This window comes from Castor canadensis, chromosome 4 (genome assembly GCF_047511655.1).
Source record: "Castor canadensis chromosome 4, mCasCan1.hap1v2, whole genome shotgun sequence".
In the NCBI taxonomy this organism is placed as follows: Eukaryota; Metazoa; Chordata; class Mammalia; order Rodentia; family Castoridae; genus Castor; species Castor canadensis.
The window spans coordinates 65578302-65594662 of record NC_133389.1 but is presented as its reverse complement, the minus strand read 5'-3'; the positions used below and the strand labels follow the sequence as shown (position 1 = coordinate 65594662).

The window sequence follows — 16361 nt, the reverse complement described above, 5'->3', positions numbered from 1 at the left end:
TTGAGGCACTCTGCCAGCCCTTTTTCATGTTGGTATTTTTGAGATAGGGTCTCATTAACTATCTGCCCAGGCTGACTTCAAACCGCAGTCCTCCTGATCTCTGCCTCCCAAGTAGCTTGGGTTACAGGCGTGAGCCACCAGCATCCAGCTGTCTTTTTTTTTTTTTTTTTGGGGGGGGGCCACACTTGGTCAAAACTATGTGTAATAAATTTGCAAGTAAGGCAGGCTTCTTGTTGTGAGAAAAATCAAGTTTTTAAAAAACTTATTGTATACTGGATAATAGTAGAAAGCCATGTTTAATGCAGCTGTGACTTTGTAGTACTTGTATATTCTCCACAGGCAGTTTTGTTTCTGCCCTGCCCCACGTCATTTGGTTATGATTGCATTTTTGTTATCTTTTTCAGGTTTTAACACAACAACAAATGTGGTCATTTTGGCGGGCACCAATCGGCCAGATATCCTAGATCCAGCACTGATGAGGCCTGGCCGCTTCGACAGACAGATCTTTATTGGTGAGGTGCTACTAACTGGGTTTGGTCCAGTCTCATGGGAATAGGAATAACTCACCTTGGTTTTTTTTCCCCTTGAAAATAATTTCTAAAGGACCACCAGACATAAAAGGGAGAGCCTCTATTTTTAAAGTTCACCTTCGACCACTGAAACTGGACAGTGCCTTGGAAAAGGAGAAACTGGCCAGAAAACTGGCATCCTTAACCCCAGGGTTTTCAGGTGAGTGGACATCATTGCTGTTCTCTTTTTTGAGTACTTCTTTTTCTGGTGGTATTGGTGTTTGAACTCAGGGCCTCATGAGTTCAAACAAGTGGCAGTTGCTCTACAACTTGAGCCACTCTCCCAGCCCTTTTTTTTTATAATGAGTATTTTTGAGGTAGCATCTTGCAAACTATTTGCCCAGGCTGGCTTCGAACCTCAGTCTTCCTGATCTCTGCCTCTGGAATAGCTAGGATTACAGGTATGAGCCAGCATGCCCAGCTTCTGAGTACTTCTTAATCTCCGAAAAATATTGGGTACCACTTCACCTCAGGGCTTTCTAAGTCATTTTTATCTTTGCATTATGGGAAAATTCAAATACAGATTTAGAGGAAGTAGCATGGCAGGCCCATCAGCCCAGCCCAGCACCAGCATAAGCAATCACTGATCCTCATCCAACCTTATTTCATCTCTCTCTTTGCCTCTGGAGTAGATCAGAACCAGTTCCTGACAGCAAATCACTTTTTTTTTTTCTGCTGAGATTAAAATTAACATGCAGTAATATTCACCTGTGTAAAGTGTATAATTCATTGATTTTCAGCACATTTAGAAAATTTTGCACCCATTACTGTAACTGAAACATTTTATCACCCCCCAAAAATCTTATCAGCTCCTTGACCTAGAAAACCCTTAATCTCCTTTTGGTTTCTGTGTATTTTCCTACTCTGGACATTTTATATAAATGCATTCTATAACATGTTCCCTGGAAACTTAATGTACTGTTTTCAGGGTTTATCCGTTTGGTAGCAGGTAGAGCAGTACTGCATTCCTTTTTGTGGCCAAGTAATAGTCCATTATATGGATATTCCACATCTTACCCATTCATTAGTTGATGGATGTTTGGGTGATTTCCAGCTTCTGGCTGTTATGAGTAATGCTGCTGCTGACATTCATCTGCAGGTTTTTATGTTGAACATATATTTTCATTTCTCTGGGTTATGTACCTGGGATGGGAATTACAGTCATGTCGTCAAGTCTTATGTTTGAGTTTCTGAGGAATTGCCAGCCTGTTTTCTAAAGTGGCTGTACATTCTGCATTCCCTCCAGCACCGTTTGGATATTTATGCCAGTGACCCCACACACTCCCCAGCTCTTACTGTCTGTGTCACTGATTGTAACCCTTCTAGACAGGGGTCGTTGAGGTTTCGATTTGCATTCTCAAGTGCCTGGTGATGCTTAACATCTTTTCATGTGCTTGGTCCAAGAGTCTTTAAAATACAACCCTTTCTTTCCCGTTCCTGTGTCTGTCCTAAACGCAAAATGAAAAGTAATGTTTAGGACGTAATGGAAGTTGTTACACAGTTCTGTGGGCAGAAGATGGTCATCTTGAATATTGCAGGAGTCCAGACTTTTTACTTACTGTTTGTGGACCTTGGAATTTATAACGCCTTAGTTGTTTATTGGGAACATGGATTGTGTTATCGCTTATTTGTGTTACCGTATATTTGATCTGAAAAATTAATTTACAAGCACTTATGGATCTAAAAGCATACATTTAAATTTAGCTGTTTAGTCAAATTCACTAGGTTATTTTAATGCTTATGTTTGTCATTTTATGTCAACATGTTGTATAATATGTTAAGTCATTTTCCCAGCAGAGATGTTAGAACTCAGTTAATTAATGAGCATTTTAAAGTATTGTCTTAAACAGCTGGGTGTGGTGGCCCATGTCTGTAATCCTAGCTACTTGGGAAGTAGAGATCAGGAGGATCAAGGTCTGAGACCAGCCTGGCAAAAAATTAGTGAGACCCCCATCTCAACAAACAAGCTGGGCAGGGTGGTGTGCACCTGTGTTCCCAGCTACGAATGAGGGATGGGTAGGAGGATTACAGTCTGAGGCCATCCAGACAAAAATGTGAGATCCTATTGAAAAACAACTAAAGCACAAAGGACTGAGGGTGTGGTTCAAGTGGTAGAGTCCCTGCCTGGTTAGTGCAAGGCCCAAGATTCAAACCGCAGTACTGCCAAATAATAAAATAAAATAATCTTAATTTGCTGATATATGAGCCATGATCTATTAAGGTAATTGTCTGTAATTATTTATTTGCTACTAACTTTTCAGTTCAGTGGTCCAAGGTTAATTATATCAGGTTAGTACCAAGTGCTAAAATAGCTTAGAGTTAAAATTCCAACTGAATTCTGTATCCGTAAAACCTTTATACCATCTCTGCTAGTTAAAATGACTGGATTTAGTTCTGTATTTTGTGGGTGCGTAGCTTGCACATATTTGGTGGTAACTCTTCCATGTGTTCATTTTGTAGGAGCTGATGTTGCCAATGTCTGTAATGAAGCTGCTTTGATTGCTGCAAGACACCTTTCAGATTCCATAAATGAGAAGCACTTTGAACAAGCAATTGAACGAGTGATTGGTGGTAAGCAGCTTACTCATGCAAGTCAAAGGCTAAATGATAAAAGCCTGGGTGTGGTGACATACACCTGGAATCCCAGCACTGGGCAGAGTATCTGCTTAGCATGCATGAGGCCCTGGGTTTGGTCCCCAGCACTGCAAAAGTGCTTATCTATGGAAAACAGGACTTGGTAACTCTTTTATAACTTTCCAACCTAGCAGCTCTGTATAATATACTTGTCCTAGGTGTGCCATTCGGAAAATAGCTTTTGAAAAAAAATCTTCAGTCTTCCTAATATGTTTTCAGTTGAGAACTTCTTTCAGGTGAATTACCTTTTGATCATGCAGAATGCCTTTGTAACAGTGTGATGAATTGTATTAATACAAACTATGCAGCATGGTTTTTTACAGTTTATTGATACAAAGTAAGGCTCAGTGCTCATCTCTGCAGGCCCAAGAAGTTACTTAGATTGGAGGTCCTTCAGATCTGTAGATGCTGCCTCTATCACATGGTCTTCTGTTTCTGGAGGTTTACCTGCTTGGGTCTGTTCTGCTGCTTTCTTGACTAATTCTTGAACCCCTTGGGCTGATTGGTTAGCATTGGCCTACCCAGCTCTGAGTGTTTTCAGCTCTCAGTAGCTCAGCACGTCTCTGGCTTCTGCCTTTCATGAGGAGCAGACATTAGTTGGTTTTTCCTGACAAGTGTCCTTGTTGATTCTGAGGACCTTTCTAGCCTTCTTGTTACCCATGACTTGTATGTTTTATGCTGACCTAAGCTGCGACTTAAGTGCTGAATTTCATTTTACGTTCTGTTTATTTCCCAAAACAGGATGTGTGACTTAAAAGGAGAGTTAGGATAAAAAGGGGCCTGGGGGGAAATTCAGTGAATGCAATTTTGCTATAGCTGGGTATATTTCATACTTCACCCTTTTCTTCTATTCTAATCTTTATTAGGAATTTCTGAATTAATCAAAGGCAGCTTAGTCACTAAATAACTTTTTTTTTTGGCTGTAGTGGGATTTGAATTCAGGGTTTCATGCTTGCTAGGCAGGTGCTCTATCACTTGAGCCATGCTCCAGCCCCCAAGTCACATTTTAGATAGAGAATGCATAGCATTGTATCTTCTAATGTCAGTGTCACTAACACTGTGTTTGGGGTTTTTTTTACTATTTTGTTAGGCTTGGAGAAAAAAACCCAGGTGCTGCAGCCCGAAGAGAAAAGGACTGTGGCATACCATGAAGCAGGTCATGCCGTTGCCGGCTGGTATCTGGAACATGCAGACCCTCTCTTAAAGGTGAAGCAGTGTGTGTTGGATGTAGGCACAGCTCAGTATGTGCGCAGTGACTTGAGGGAGCTGCACTCCCACAAAGAATAAATATGTATGATATGTAACTTTAAAGGAATTTATCAGATACTAGTCAAGATTGAATGAAGTGGTTACAAGAACCCTCCAAATGAGTTAGACAGCTATTTAAAGGGAACAAAAAGAGTCCAAAACCACAGCAGAGCTGGGGTAGTTGAGTGTTGGAACGCAGCAGCACAGTGTGGATTGGGATTTTGTGGCTCTTTGGCCTGAGGTTTTCTGTAACCTCCACACCACAGTGGTGGAATATATTGGCCATCTTGAGGTGGCAAAAGAGAGAGCTCAGGATTTGAAGAATCCCAGAAATGTAAATGATGGAGGCAGGAAACCAGACTACTGAGACTCAGATCTGAATAGAATGTCCACCTTGCTGATACCAGAGAGGCTGGCAAGAAAGTCAGCAGAGACCAAAGAGGAATCCATACCTAGAAGACAGTGCACCAGGGAGACTTAAATTTTCTGTGTTTTTTACTATGCACTCCTCAGACTAGTGCAGCACATATTACAGAAGACAGCTGGAAAGTGAGCGGTGGCCTGCGGAAGGGCACTGAAGTGGGAAAAACATTAGTGTATACATAAAACACCCCAAGGAGCCACAGAGAAGCTACTAGAACTAATAAGTTAGCAAGTTTGCAAAACTCAAGGTGCATAGACAAAGGTCAGTCATTATTCTGTATATTAGCAATGAACAGCTGGAAAATGAAATATAAAAATTAAATTCCATGAATTGAATTCATCTGAAAATATGACACGTAGAGGGACAAATTTAAGAAAAAACTTATAGCGCATATAGATTGAATTCAGTAAGACCTGATAAAAATAGATACTCTGTATGGATCCTATGTCAGTTCTCTGCAAATTGAGCTATGGTGTCATTGCAACAATATCTTAAAATTATAGCAGATTTTTTTTTATGGTGGTGTGGGTGATCAAACCCTTGGCCTCATACATACTGGGCAAATACTTTACCATTGAGCTACCCCCCAGCCCTGCTGACATTTTTTGTGGAATTGTGAGGCTGCGTCTAAAATTTTATGGAAACACAGATGAGCTAGAACAACCAAAACCACTAAATTGAAAGGATTTTACCTCCTATTTCTGTGGTACTTGTACTTGCTGGGCAGGCGCTTTACCACTTGAGCCACTTAGCCCGTAGACTATCTGCTTTTAAGGCTTACACAGCTGCCATGATGAAGCCTGTGGCAGTGGCAAGAGGATTGGAACAGAGATCAGAGAGACCACACATCTGGTGGATTTCAAAAGAGGAACCACCATAATTCAAGGGAGGAAAGATTGCCTTATCGACATGATTCTGGAAAGTCAGCACTGACCTGGAAAAAGTGAATGTTGGCTAGCACGTTTCAAAAGCTAATTTGAAATAGATCACAAAAGCCCAAATTATAAAGCTTTTACAAGAGAATGTAGGTAAAACCTTTGTGGCCTTGAGTATGCAAAAATTTTCTTGGGGCACAAAAAGCATAAGTCACAAAAGAAAAAGTTGATAAATGGGATCTCATTAAAATTAAATTTAAATTTAATCTGTTTTAAACATCTTTGAAAGATACTGTTAAGAAAATGAAAAAAGGCAAGCCACACTGAAAATATTTGCAATACATAATATGTGACAAAGATGTATCTAGAATACATAAATAACTCTACAGCTCGATAAGAAATTAAGCAACATTGTGAAACAGTGCCCAAAAGATCTGAACATATACTTACTGAGTCATATGAAAGCCCAAATAAAGGTAGTCTCATTCACCAGGGAACTGCAGACTAGACCAGGAGCTACCAAAATCCACTGTTGGAATGGTGACAATTGAACAAAGCAGTGTTGATGAGGGTGCAGAGCAGTTGGAACCCTCTTGCATTGCTGGCAGGACTGTAAAATGGTGCAGCCATGTGGGAAAACTGTTTGATATTTTCTTAAAGAGGTAAACACTTTCATGTGACCAAAATGGTCCTACTCTTTAATATTTACTCAAGATAAATGGAGACGTCCACACAGACTCACTTTATTCTCAGTAAACTGAGAGCAACCTGATGTCTGTCAAGAATGAAGTGGAATTTGATGTGTTTATATATAGAGAGAGATGCTACATAGCAGCAAAACATATACAGCAGTTGGATGAATCTGAGAAAGGGAAAGAAACCAGGCACAATAAAGTACGTGCTGTGCGATTGTATTTATATGCAAATTCTAGCAAGTGTAAACTTAACTGTCAGCATACCTGAAGTACATGGGGCTGAAGGGAAAGATTCACTATAAAGGTATGAGGGAATTGTTGGGCCATAATGATGACATCTTGTGTCTTCTCTGTGGCCAGAAGTTAGTGTTCATCTACACTCATTGAGCTTTATGATTAAAATAGATACACTTTACATATAGAAATCATCCCTCGATAGTCTTTTTTTTTTTTAAATTCAAGGAATTTAACTGCAAAAAAAAAAAAAGGACTAGCAAAGAAAATGAAGGCTCCTGAGCATCTTAGCCTTCTGTTCCCTTTGTCCTCTAAGGGGGAGGTTGCCATGGTTAGAGTTGAATCAGCCTGTGCAATGCTGGGAGGAGTCCCCAGGACTTATCAAGTCTCCTTTGGTTAAGACTGAAAATTTTGGTTGAGTTTTACAAAAAGACAGGAAATGCTTTCTAGAACTCTTCTGGTGAAATTATCCAGAGAGGAAGTTACTGTGGAAGTTACTCTGCTAGATCTTCTGTAGATGAGGCCAATGGATGGCCTTACCATTGTGCTCACTTTTCATCTTTTGAGTTTTACCTGTAGACAGATGTTCTGATCAGGTCTGCGTTTGGTAGTGGGTGGGCTCTTCACCATTGTGCATGCTTTGTACTCACCAGGTATCCATCATCCCACGTGGCAAAGGATTGGGTTATGCTCAATATTTACCAAAAGAACAGTACCTGTATACCAAGGAGCAGCTCCTGGACAGGATGTGCATGACTCTAGGTGGCCGGGTCTCTGAAGAGATCTTCTTTGGAAGAATTACAACTGGTGCTCAGGACGACCTCAGGAAAGTCACTCAAAGTGCATATGCCCAGGTGAGTCTGTGGGACAGGGCTTCTGCCTCATTTTGCCTGAGAAATTAACATTTGCATATAACTGTGAAACACTTCCAGTGTTCCACTGGCTTAGCAATCAAATCTCATAGAAAGAAACTTTTTTTTTGGTATTGCAGTATTGAAAGTTTATGTCCTAAGACATAAACTGTATATAAATTTTATATGTCAAGTTTAAAATTTAATTTTAAACCTACATGATCCCACAGTTGGATAGTACTTGTACCTGCCAGTCCCCTGACACAGACCACTTCCTGCAGCAGCGTCTCTCCTGACTTGCTAGAATCGTTCTCTTATTTCCTTACTAGATAGCAGTTTTGCTGCCTTTGGACTTGAATTTCTTTGGGAACTTCTTTTTCATATGGCAGCTTTTCTTTGCTTATCTTCTGTGTCTTGCTTTCTCTAATCATTTTTAATGCCTAATTTTCAGAAGTTTTTTACTACTTGTTTTTAATGCTTTGTTTTCTTTTAGGACATTTTTTGTTAGGATTATTCATTCATTTCTGTCTAGCTTAATCTTTTCTTGGTGGTACTGGAGTTTGAACTCAAGGCCTTGCACTTGCTAAGCAAGCACTTTGCCACTTGAACCTTGTCCAACTATTTTTGCTTTAGGTTATTTTTTAAATAGTGTCTTGCTTTTTGCCCAGGTTAGGTGATCTCCTCCTACCTATGCCTTGTGTGGAGCTAGGACTACAGACAGGCACCATGCCCAGCTTATTTGTTAAAATGTAATCTTGATAACTTTTTGCCTAAACTGGCCTTAAACTGTAGTCCGTCCAACCTCTGCCGCCTCAGCAGTTAATCTTCATCTTAAAAATAACTTTTTTCCTGCATGTAATTTTTTCCTGCAGTCAAGCACATCATCTGAGTCTTTCTAGTTCGGATTTATGTTGTTCTTTCATATTTTCTGCACTTCCCTGATTTCTTGTTTCTGGAACAGTAGGTGATAGGTTTCCTCTGAGTCGTATATTTGTCTTTCTATCCTTCTTTTCTTGTGTGTGGAGACATTATTCTGAATTTTATTTCTTTTTTTCGTAACTTCATAAGATGTCTTTCTGTTGCCTATTTTTACATGTAGTTTGTCTTCCTGCTATCAGGAGGGAGAAGGATGAGGACATGGCTTTAGGGTTCCCTCCTGTGTTTGCCTGTAGTGGTAAAACCCAAGCTGTCCTACTTTCCATGCTCTCCTTCCTCTGTTTTTGCTTCCCACTTTTATCTGGGCCTTCTCTTCTTTAGTCATTTTATTTCCAGTGAATCACATTCTAGTGATTTTACTTGCAGAGGCTTTTTCCTCACATGGTGCTAGCTACTTTGGGGCCTAGTATGAGTCACAGTGTGTGACTTCCTCACACTGTTTCTTGGCCTCATGGACTCAGTGAGTGGGAAAATGCAAATGCCCCTCCGTGTCATCTGTTGTAAGATTGACCTGTGACTCTTCCCAGGGAGCATTTGTTGACAGTTTGGGGTTTGTATCCTTTTGGTCTATCAAGTGCTTCCTGCTTCTCCTGTTTGCCTCAGGCAGTAACAACATGCAGGCCTCAGAGCCATTGGCATTTGTCCTCTCATTTTATCATAAGTGTTGTCTGTGGGTTTCTGGTTTTATGCTCGTACTTGAGGAGTTTCAAGCACAGTGCCACTGCTGCCACTGTCCTTGCAGAGTGTCCTTGTCCACTTTGCCAACTGCAGGCTGTGCAGATCTGCCAGGTTAGAGAGTCATCCTGTGTCATCACTACTAGTCATATATTCTCTTCCAGATTGTTCAGTTCGGCATGAATGAAAAGGTTGGGCAAATCTCCTTCGACCTCCCACGCCAGGGGGACATGGTATTAGAGAAGCCTTACAGCGAGGCCACTGCACGGCTGATCGATGATGAAGTGCGAATACTTATCAATGATGCGTATATGAGAACCGTAGCCCTTCTCACAGAAAAGAAAGCTGACGTGGAGAAGGTAGGTGGCACTTGTATAAATACTTCTCTGCAACTTTCCAAAAATTACATTAACTTGACAGATGACTGTTTAGTTGGTGTCTAGACTTGAGAATTCCCTCCCTCTGGCCACCTCTTGTGCTCCAACTCAGCCGTTGAGTATCTACTCTGTCTCCAAGAGGCCATGGCAACATGGTGGAAAGCAGAAACAGGCACTATTCTAGACCTTGTGGGGAGGTGACCCAAAGATAATGAAGTCTGTAAGTAACCGGAAATAAACAGTTCAGCCTGCACTGTCCCACAGATACATCGGTAAAACTTCCCAACATGAAGTACAGTTGCCTCATTGAGATTTGCCATTGCTTTTTATCTGTGAATAAAAAGGTACTCAGAGATAAAAGACAAAAAAGAACTAGCTGCACTAGGTGATTAGGAAATGGCTCACAAAAGTTACTCTTGGCCTTAGTTGTGAACTTCCAAAAGTGAACATGCTTCACGCTTTTTCATTGCTGTACCTCGTTTTCATAGCACCCTCAGAGGGACCCTCTCTGAACTCGTGGGTTACTTGCGTTAAGTAACCTCCTTTCTCTTTTTGTCTCTCTGTCTCTCTTGGTGATACTGGAGTTTGAACTCAGCCTCTCACTTGCTAGGCAGGTGCTCTACCACTTGAGTCATGCCCTCAGCCCTTTTTCACTCTTAGTTAGCCATTTTTAGGATAGGGCCTCAGATTTTTGCACAGGGCTCATCTCAGATTGCAGTCCTCCTGCTTCTACCTCTCTGTAGCTGGGTTCACAGACACATACCACCACCCCTGAGTTACTGGTTAAGATGGGTCTTGCTGGCTTTTCCTCCCTGGACTGACCTCAAATTTTGATCCTCCCATTCTCTGCCTCCTGAGTAGCTGGGATTGCAGGTGGGAGCCACTATGCCCCTGTATGTAACCTCTTAATTATTCAGAATCCATGCAACAAAAATTAGAATTTTTTTTTTTGTTCTTTGATCATGCTACACTTGTGATAAAAATACAGCTGGAAAAAAGCCTTTTATAAGAGAGTAACACAAATAAAAGCATATTTCAAGATACACTGCTCAGTCAGCAAGTCTTCAGAGAAGCCAGCTAGCTACAAGCCTGTCCTGTGCCTGGCAATTCCAGAAGAAACCATGGCATGTGCCGTAAAGTGTGCAGTGTAAGTGAAGAGAGAGCTTCCACAAAACATGGGGTGTGTGCAGCAGGGGCTCTCAAGAAAGAAGAGGGCAGAGTGACCCAAGAAGGTTCTGTCAAGGCCAGGCACGAACTACATCCTGAGGAGTAATTGATGGAGAAACAGCAGGCAAGAGGAACACATGCCTGGAAGGGCTGGCCTGGACCTGTGCAGTGCTATCAGAGACCCAAGGCCTTCCACAGTAGGTAGAAAACTGAGAAACAACTGTAGAAATAGAAATGACCTTAAAAATGATGAAACCCTGCTCTCTTGTTTTGTTTTATTTTTTTCCTTTGGGAAATTTTTGTGTGTGTGTATGAGACAGGGTTTCTTTATATTGCCCAGGCTGGCCTTGAACTTGTGATCCTCCTGCCTCAGCCTCTCCAGTGCTGGGATAATAGGCAAGGTGCCTGACTCAGCCACCTTGTTTTATAGGAGTCCTTAAAGAATTTTTTTTTGCAGGGGGGTGGGGGGTGCTGGGATTTGAACTCAGGATTTAACATTTGCTAGGCTGGTGTGCTAACACTTGAGCCACTCCACCAGGAGTCCTTAAAAGAATTTTGAGCAAGTATGATTAAAAGTTCATCATTTAGATAAGGGGTATAGCTCAGTAGTGGAGTGCTTGCCTACAATGTGTGAGGCCCTGGGTTTAATCCCCAGCTCCTCAGAAAAAGATAAAAATTCATCATTTAAAAGGAGAGAGAGTGCAATGTGTCAGCTAGATTGGGGCGGAAAGACTAGAAGAGCTAGCCAGTGGCAGCTGCAGGCACACTGTGTCTTTCCACAGATGGTGCTGGTGGTAGCAGCAGAAATACAAAGCCAGACCTGTAGAACCAGGATTTATGAAGAGATTTACCAGAACGAGGAACAGAAGACAGTCCTGGAATAGCACAAGGCAGCCTAGCAGCAAGTGCAGACTAGGGTGGGAGGAGAGGTGGTAAGGAAGGGCTCAGTCTTGATGCCCAAGAAAATGGAAGCGGTAGAGTAAACATTTATGAACAGAATATAGGTAGGAGTCAAGGCCTACAGCAGCAGCTGTTATAAAGACGGTGGGAAGCAGAGAGCTCACCACCTCTGTGAGGCAGGGCACATCTGCAGTGATGGAAGAGTAAGGAGTCCATTGTCAGTGGTGAATGCTCAGGCAGGTCTAGGAAGTTTAGCCCAGATATTTTACCCTTCCATACTTGCAGTGCATGTATTGACAATGGTAATGAAGAAGGGTGTATTGAAAGGAATATTGGTTTAACATGTGGGGACCTAAAACACCATCCAGAATTCTGGAGTGCCTTCTGGCCTATGTTACCCATCCTTTCTTACTTTTATAACTATTTGAACTATTCCACAATCAATTTTCAAAATTACAAGATTATTTCAATATTTTATATCTTTAAAAGCATAACATTTACTATAGCTACAGATAGATTAAACTAGGTAGGGAGTTATCAGAAAGAGATCAGTTTCTAATTGAAACTGCTTACTTTTCTTTATAATGGGCCTATGATTTCACATAAACACTGTGTCCTGCTCTTCTGGTGCTGTCACTCGCCTCGTGCTCAGAATTGGTCTTTAAGATGTGTAGTGTAATGTCAAGTTTTTAAGATATGAAATGTTAAATTTGTGGTTCATCCGTAGCAAATGAGTGGAACTTCAGGATACATATTTTCATATTATATTTCCTGGCTTCATTTTGTATATCTGCCCTTTTGTTAGTCTTTGTTTTTTCTGCTACTTTTCTGTTCTCTCCTAGTTCCCTTCTTTTCCCCCCAGCCTGCCCCCTGTGTAAACCAAGTCTTTGTTTTGTTTTGCTTTTGGGGGGACAGAGTCTTGCTATGGAGCCCTCTGCCTCCCAAGTGCTGGGATGGCAAACATCAGCCACCACACCTGACTGGATTACTTGCCATATGTCCTTGGAGAATTTATTTAACAGTTAAAAGGGCTAGACACAAGAAAGAAAAAAACAAAGAATTTAAGTTTATTGAACAAAAACAAAACAAAAAACTGATTCATGAATCAGGCAACACTCTGCACTGGAAGAGATTTAAAGGCCCTGGCTATAGCTGCAGAGCATTGAAGTCACTTGATTGGCAACTGCTGCTTGGGCCTTACCTACATTGGGTATGGTATGATGGAACACCTGTACCAATGGATTGTTTGGCTGCCTATGATTGGCTGAAGCTCCATTCAATATTAGTTATAAGGAATGCCACTAAGTTAATTTTGGTTTGCCTTGTGTAAGGGTTCCAGATGGAAAACCCCAACCAAGCGAATGGCCTCCTGAACACAGAATTATTCTTCCTTTTAAAAGCAACCGTAGCCTACCTCACACATTGTGGGTTTTCCTTTTTTAATTGAAATATGTACATCTGAGATGCATGTAGAATAAAGAGTGCCTCCTCATTCTTTATTATTGTATAGATGTACCAAAATGTGAATACTTACTTGCTTACCAGGAACATTTGTTATTTCCAGTATTCTGCACATCTCACTCTAAAATTACATGACCTTATTTATGAGACATCTTTTTTTCAATTAGATTTTTTTTTTTTTGGAATGAGGTCAGTTATAAATTAAAACATTGTTGAATAGACTTTTCTAAGTAACTGTATTTATGGAAATTGTATTTCAGGTGGCTCTTCTATTGTTAGAAAAAGAAGTATTAGATAAGAATGATATGGTAGAACTTCTGGGCCCCAGACCATTTGCAGAAAAATCTACCTATGAAGAATTCGTGGAAGGCACTGGCAGCTTGGATGAGGACACCTCGCTTCCAGAAGGCCTGAAGGACTGGAACAAAGAGCGGGAAAAGGAGAAAGAGGAGTCACCAGGCGAGAAAGTTGCCACCCACATCCAAGGATGGAGGCCATTTTAGTTTGTCTTCCTGTGGTTCTGATTTGCACATTGGTTCAGCTTTGGCTTTCTGAAGAATGACAGCCCTGCTAAGTGGATTAAGTCAGCTGCTAACACAGCCAGACTGTGAAACAAGGCCTCTGCTTGGCCTCAGATGTCGGCAAGGTTGGCAGGCAGCTACCCAGGACCCCAAAGGAGACTCCCACCACCCCTGGTCCTGGAAGACAGTGGCTGGTCCAACCAGCACTACCCTCCAAGGCCCATCCCTGGACACCAGCTGGGAACTTGGTGGGGATGGTTCTTCTGTGGAGTCATGAAGATGTGAAGGAAGGGTATTTTTCTCTTTTCATCACCCACTCTTCATTCCTACTTTTCTTCAGTTTTTGTCTGCAGATGGGCTGTGAAATTCGATTGGAGATCTGATAATATTTTGATCCAACCTAATATTTTAAAGATTGAACCCAGATCACTTGTTGCTGTTTTAATGGAATAGTTTTCTACAGAGAACTGTAACATACTTAAAAATATGAATGTATTGTGTAAATATGGCTTCTTTACATCAAAAATAAAAGGTAAGCAGTGTACTTTTTTTCCTGAACACAAGGGTCACTTCATGCTCTGTTTACTTTTAGAAAACATGACAAATTGTTATTTCTTTTTGGAGGGTACTTCTTGAAAATCTCAGTCCTGCAGGTTCTTATCAGCTGTCAGAGTTAGAACGATCTAGATTTGTATGTCCTGGAATGGAGCGTGTTGGCTCCAGTCAGTCACAGAGAGAATCTGTGATTGTCACATCAGTTAGGTCCTTAGTGAGCTTACCAAGGGAGGTCACAACATCTGGATCTGGAGATTGGTGTGTAACCACAACTGACTGAGCCATCACTTAAACTTCTGTATCTGGATCCACTGTGGCGCCTTAGGTGGTCTGAATGGAAACAACTCATCTCTGTCAGAAGAGAGTTCTCAGTATGTGGTTCCAGACAAACCTAGATAAAAACTCCAACAAAAAGATGGCTTGAGAAACATTGACTAAGCCTCTGAAGTGTCATTACTTGGACTAGGAGGTACCAAACATTTCCGCATTCTTAAATACTTTTCAGCTGCCTCCTTTAATGTTATTCCATCTTGCCTTGTGTGTTATTGATGTGAGAACTTCCTTTATGGATTTGAGACCGAATCCAGTGGCATCCCTTGTAATGAAGGTGGGAGGTAAGCCCAGGCTGGGCAACTTCCATCCTATAACTGTTCTTCCAAGCATCCTAGAGATGCCTAAGGGTACCTCTGGTGGGTCATAGAATAACCTGTGTGGACCCCACAAAAGGAACGCAGGAGGCCCCTGCTCATTCTCACCTGCATCTCTGTTAAGTCTCATCACTTGTAGAAGGAATGCGTTTTCCTCCTCATTTCCTTATTGGATGTATTTGGGAAGTAGTTCAATGGAGAATTGTTTTAAGGCTATGAGATCCACTTAGTTCTAAGGGTATTTAGTGTGCTTTTCTCCACACAAGCACTAGAACTGTTACAGGAGACCTGGGGTCTTTTGACACAAGCAGAAGTGAGAGCCGAGTGTGGGGAATACAGCAAGGCTTTAATGGGACTTTGGCTGGTGAGCAGAAGGAAGGGAGCCAGTGCTTGACCAGAGGCCAGGCTGCTCCCGGGACAAGGAGCTTGCTAAGGTGAGCAATCCTCATCTTGCCTGAAGACTTCAGGTGCTCAAGAGGAGGTCAGGTACTTAAGCTGCAGGAGTTCACCTGCCCTCTGCCTTCCCATGGCAGTTCCCAACTGTCCCAGCACCACTCCAAGGAAGGGTGCCAGCTGCAGGTATCAGGTCCTGCCCAGCCTTGGCTGGGAGGCCTCATGGGGATGGTTGACTGGTGCCCCCTGTGCATCAGGCTTTACTTAGAGTGACAAAGCTGTCTCACCCTGTTTCTAGCGAGGAAAGCTATACAAAGGCTTGGCCTTTGCTGGCCAGTGTGGCCCATGGCCTGTGAAAGCTACTCAGTCCCCCACAGGTGTCCTGTCTGGAGAGAGAGAGAGAGTGAGTGAGAGAGAGTGAGTGAGAGAGAGAGAGAGAGTAGAGTGTGTGTGTGTGTGTTACCCGTGTGGTGCTAGGGGTGTGTGTGTGTGTGTGTGTGTGTGGTGTGTGTGTGTGTGTGTGTGTTACCCGTGTGGTGCTAGCTGCAGCCTGACCCACAGTGGGCTCAAACTTGACTCCTGTTCTCTCCTCAAAGATCAGATGGTGTTATGTCCAGGATAGATGTGGGTGGTGAGCTGCAAAGTGGTAACTGTGCTCACCTCATGTCACGCTGCTGTGTTTAGTGATGAACTTTCCATGTGCCTGAAGCTGGGGCTTAACAAAGTAGTCACTGAACGTGAGGACTGGGGTCTGGGCACCTGGGCTTTCTGGTTATGCCGTGGGCAGCCTGACAGCTTGGTGGCTGCAGTGACAAAGCTTTGTTTGTCTCCCTAGCAGAGGTCAGAGGGCTTTGCTTGGCATGGTTGCTTCCAGACATAGGTGGACAAATGGGAGGGGATGGATTGCCCAAGAGGGAGGCAGAGCAGGCAGGTGAGCGCTGGCATGGAACACTTCCACCATGTGCCATGCTTGTTCCCAAAGCAAAAGCAAAGACCACACTGAACAGTCTACTTCCAGGGTTGGAAGGAGGGAACCAGAAAGCCATGAATAGCAAGCTGTACACCTATTACTAGTAAAGCCAACTTGGTCACATTTGTGGAGTGTGGCTTTAAAAGACATTATGTCAGGCCCCAGTGGCTCACACCTGTAATCCTAGCTACTCAGGAGGCAGAGATCAGGAGGATCACAGTTCAAAGCC

General features: G+C 42.3%; 1 protein-coding gene across 1 annotated transcript in view; it reads left to right on the top strand.

Annotated features, from left to right (window-relative positions):
- The window catches only part of Afg3l2 (AFG3 like matrix AAA peptidase subunit 2), a 35664-nt gene extending 21553 nt beyond the window's left edge, over window positions 1-14111 (top strand). Inside the window, exons 11-17 of the mRNA XM_020178975.2 lie at window positions 405-512; window positions 604-729; window positions 3030-3140; window positions 4294-4409; window positions 7333-7533; window positions 9306-9500; window positions 13307-14111. Coding sequence (XP_020034564.1) covers window positions 405-512; window positions 604-729; window positions 3030-3140; window positions 4294-4409; window positions 7333-7533; window positions 9306-9500; window positions 13307-13549 — 1100 coding nt within the window. The 3' untranslated portion in view covers window positions 13550-14111. The remainder of the gene's footprint in view (window positions 1-404; window positions 513-603; window positions 730-3029; window positions 3141-4293; window positions 4410-7332; window positions 7534-9305; window positions 9501-13306) is intronic.
- Window positions 14112-16361: the final 2250 nt, after the last annotated feature.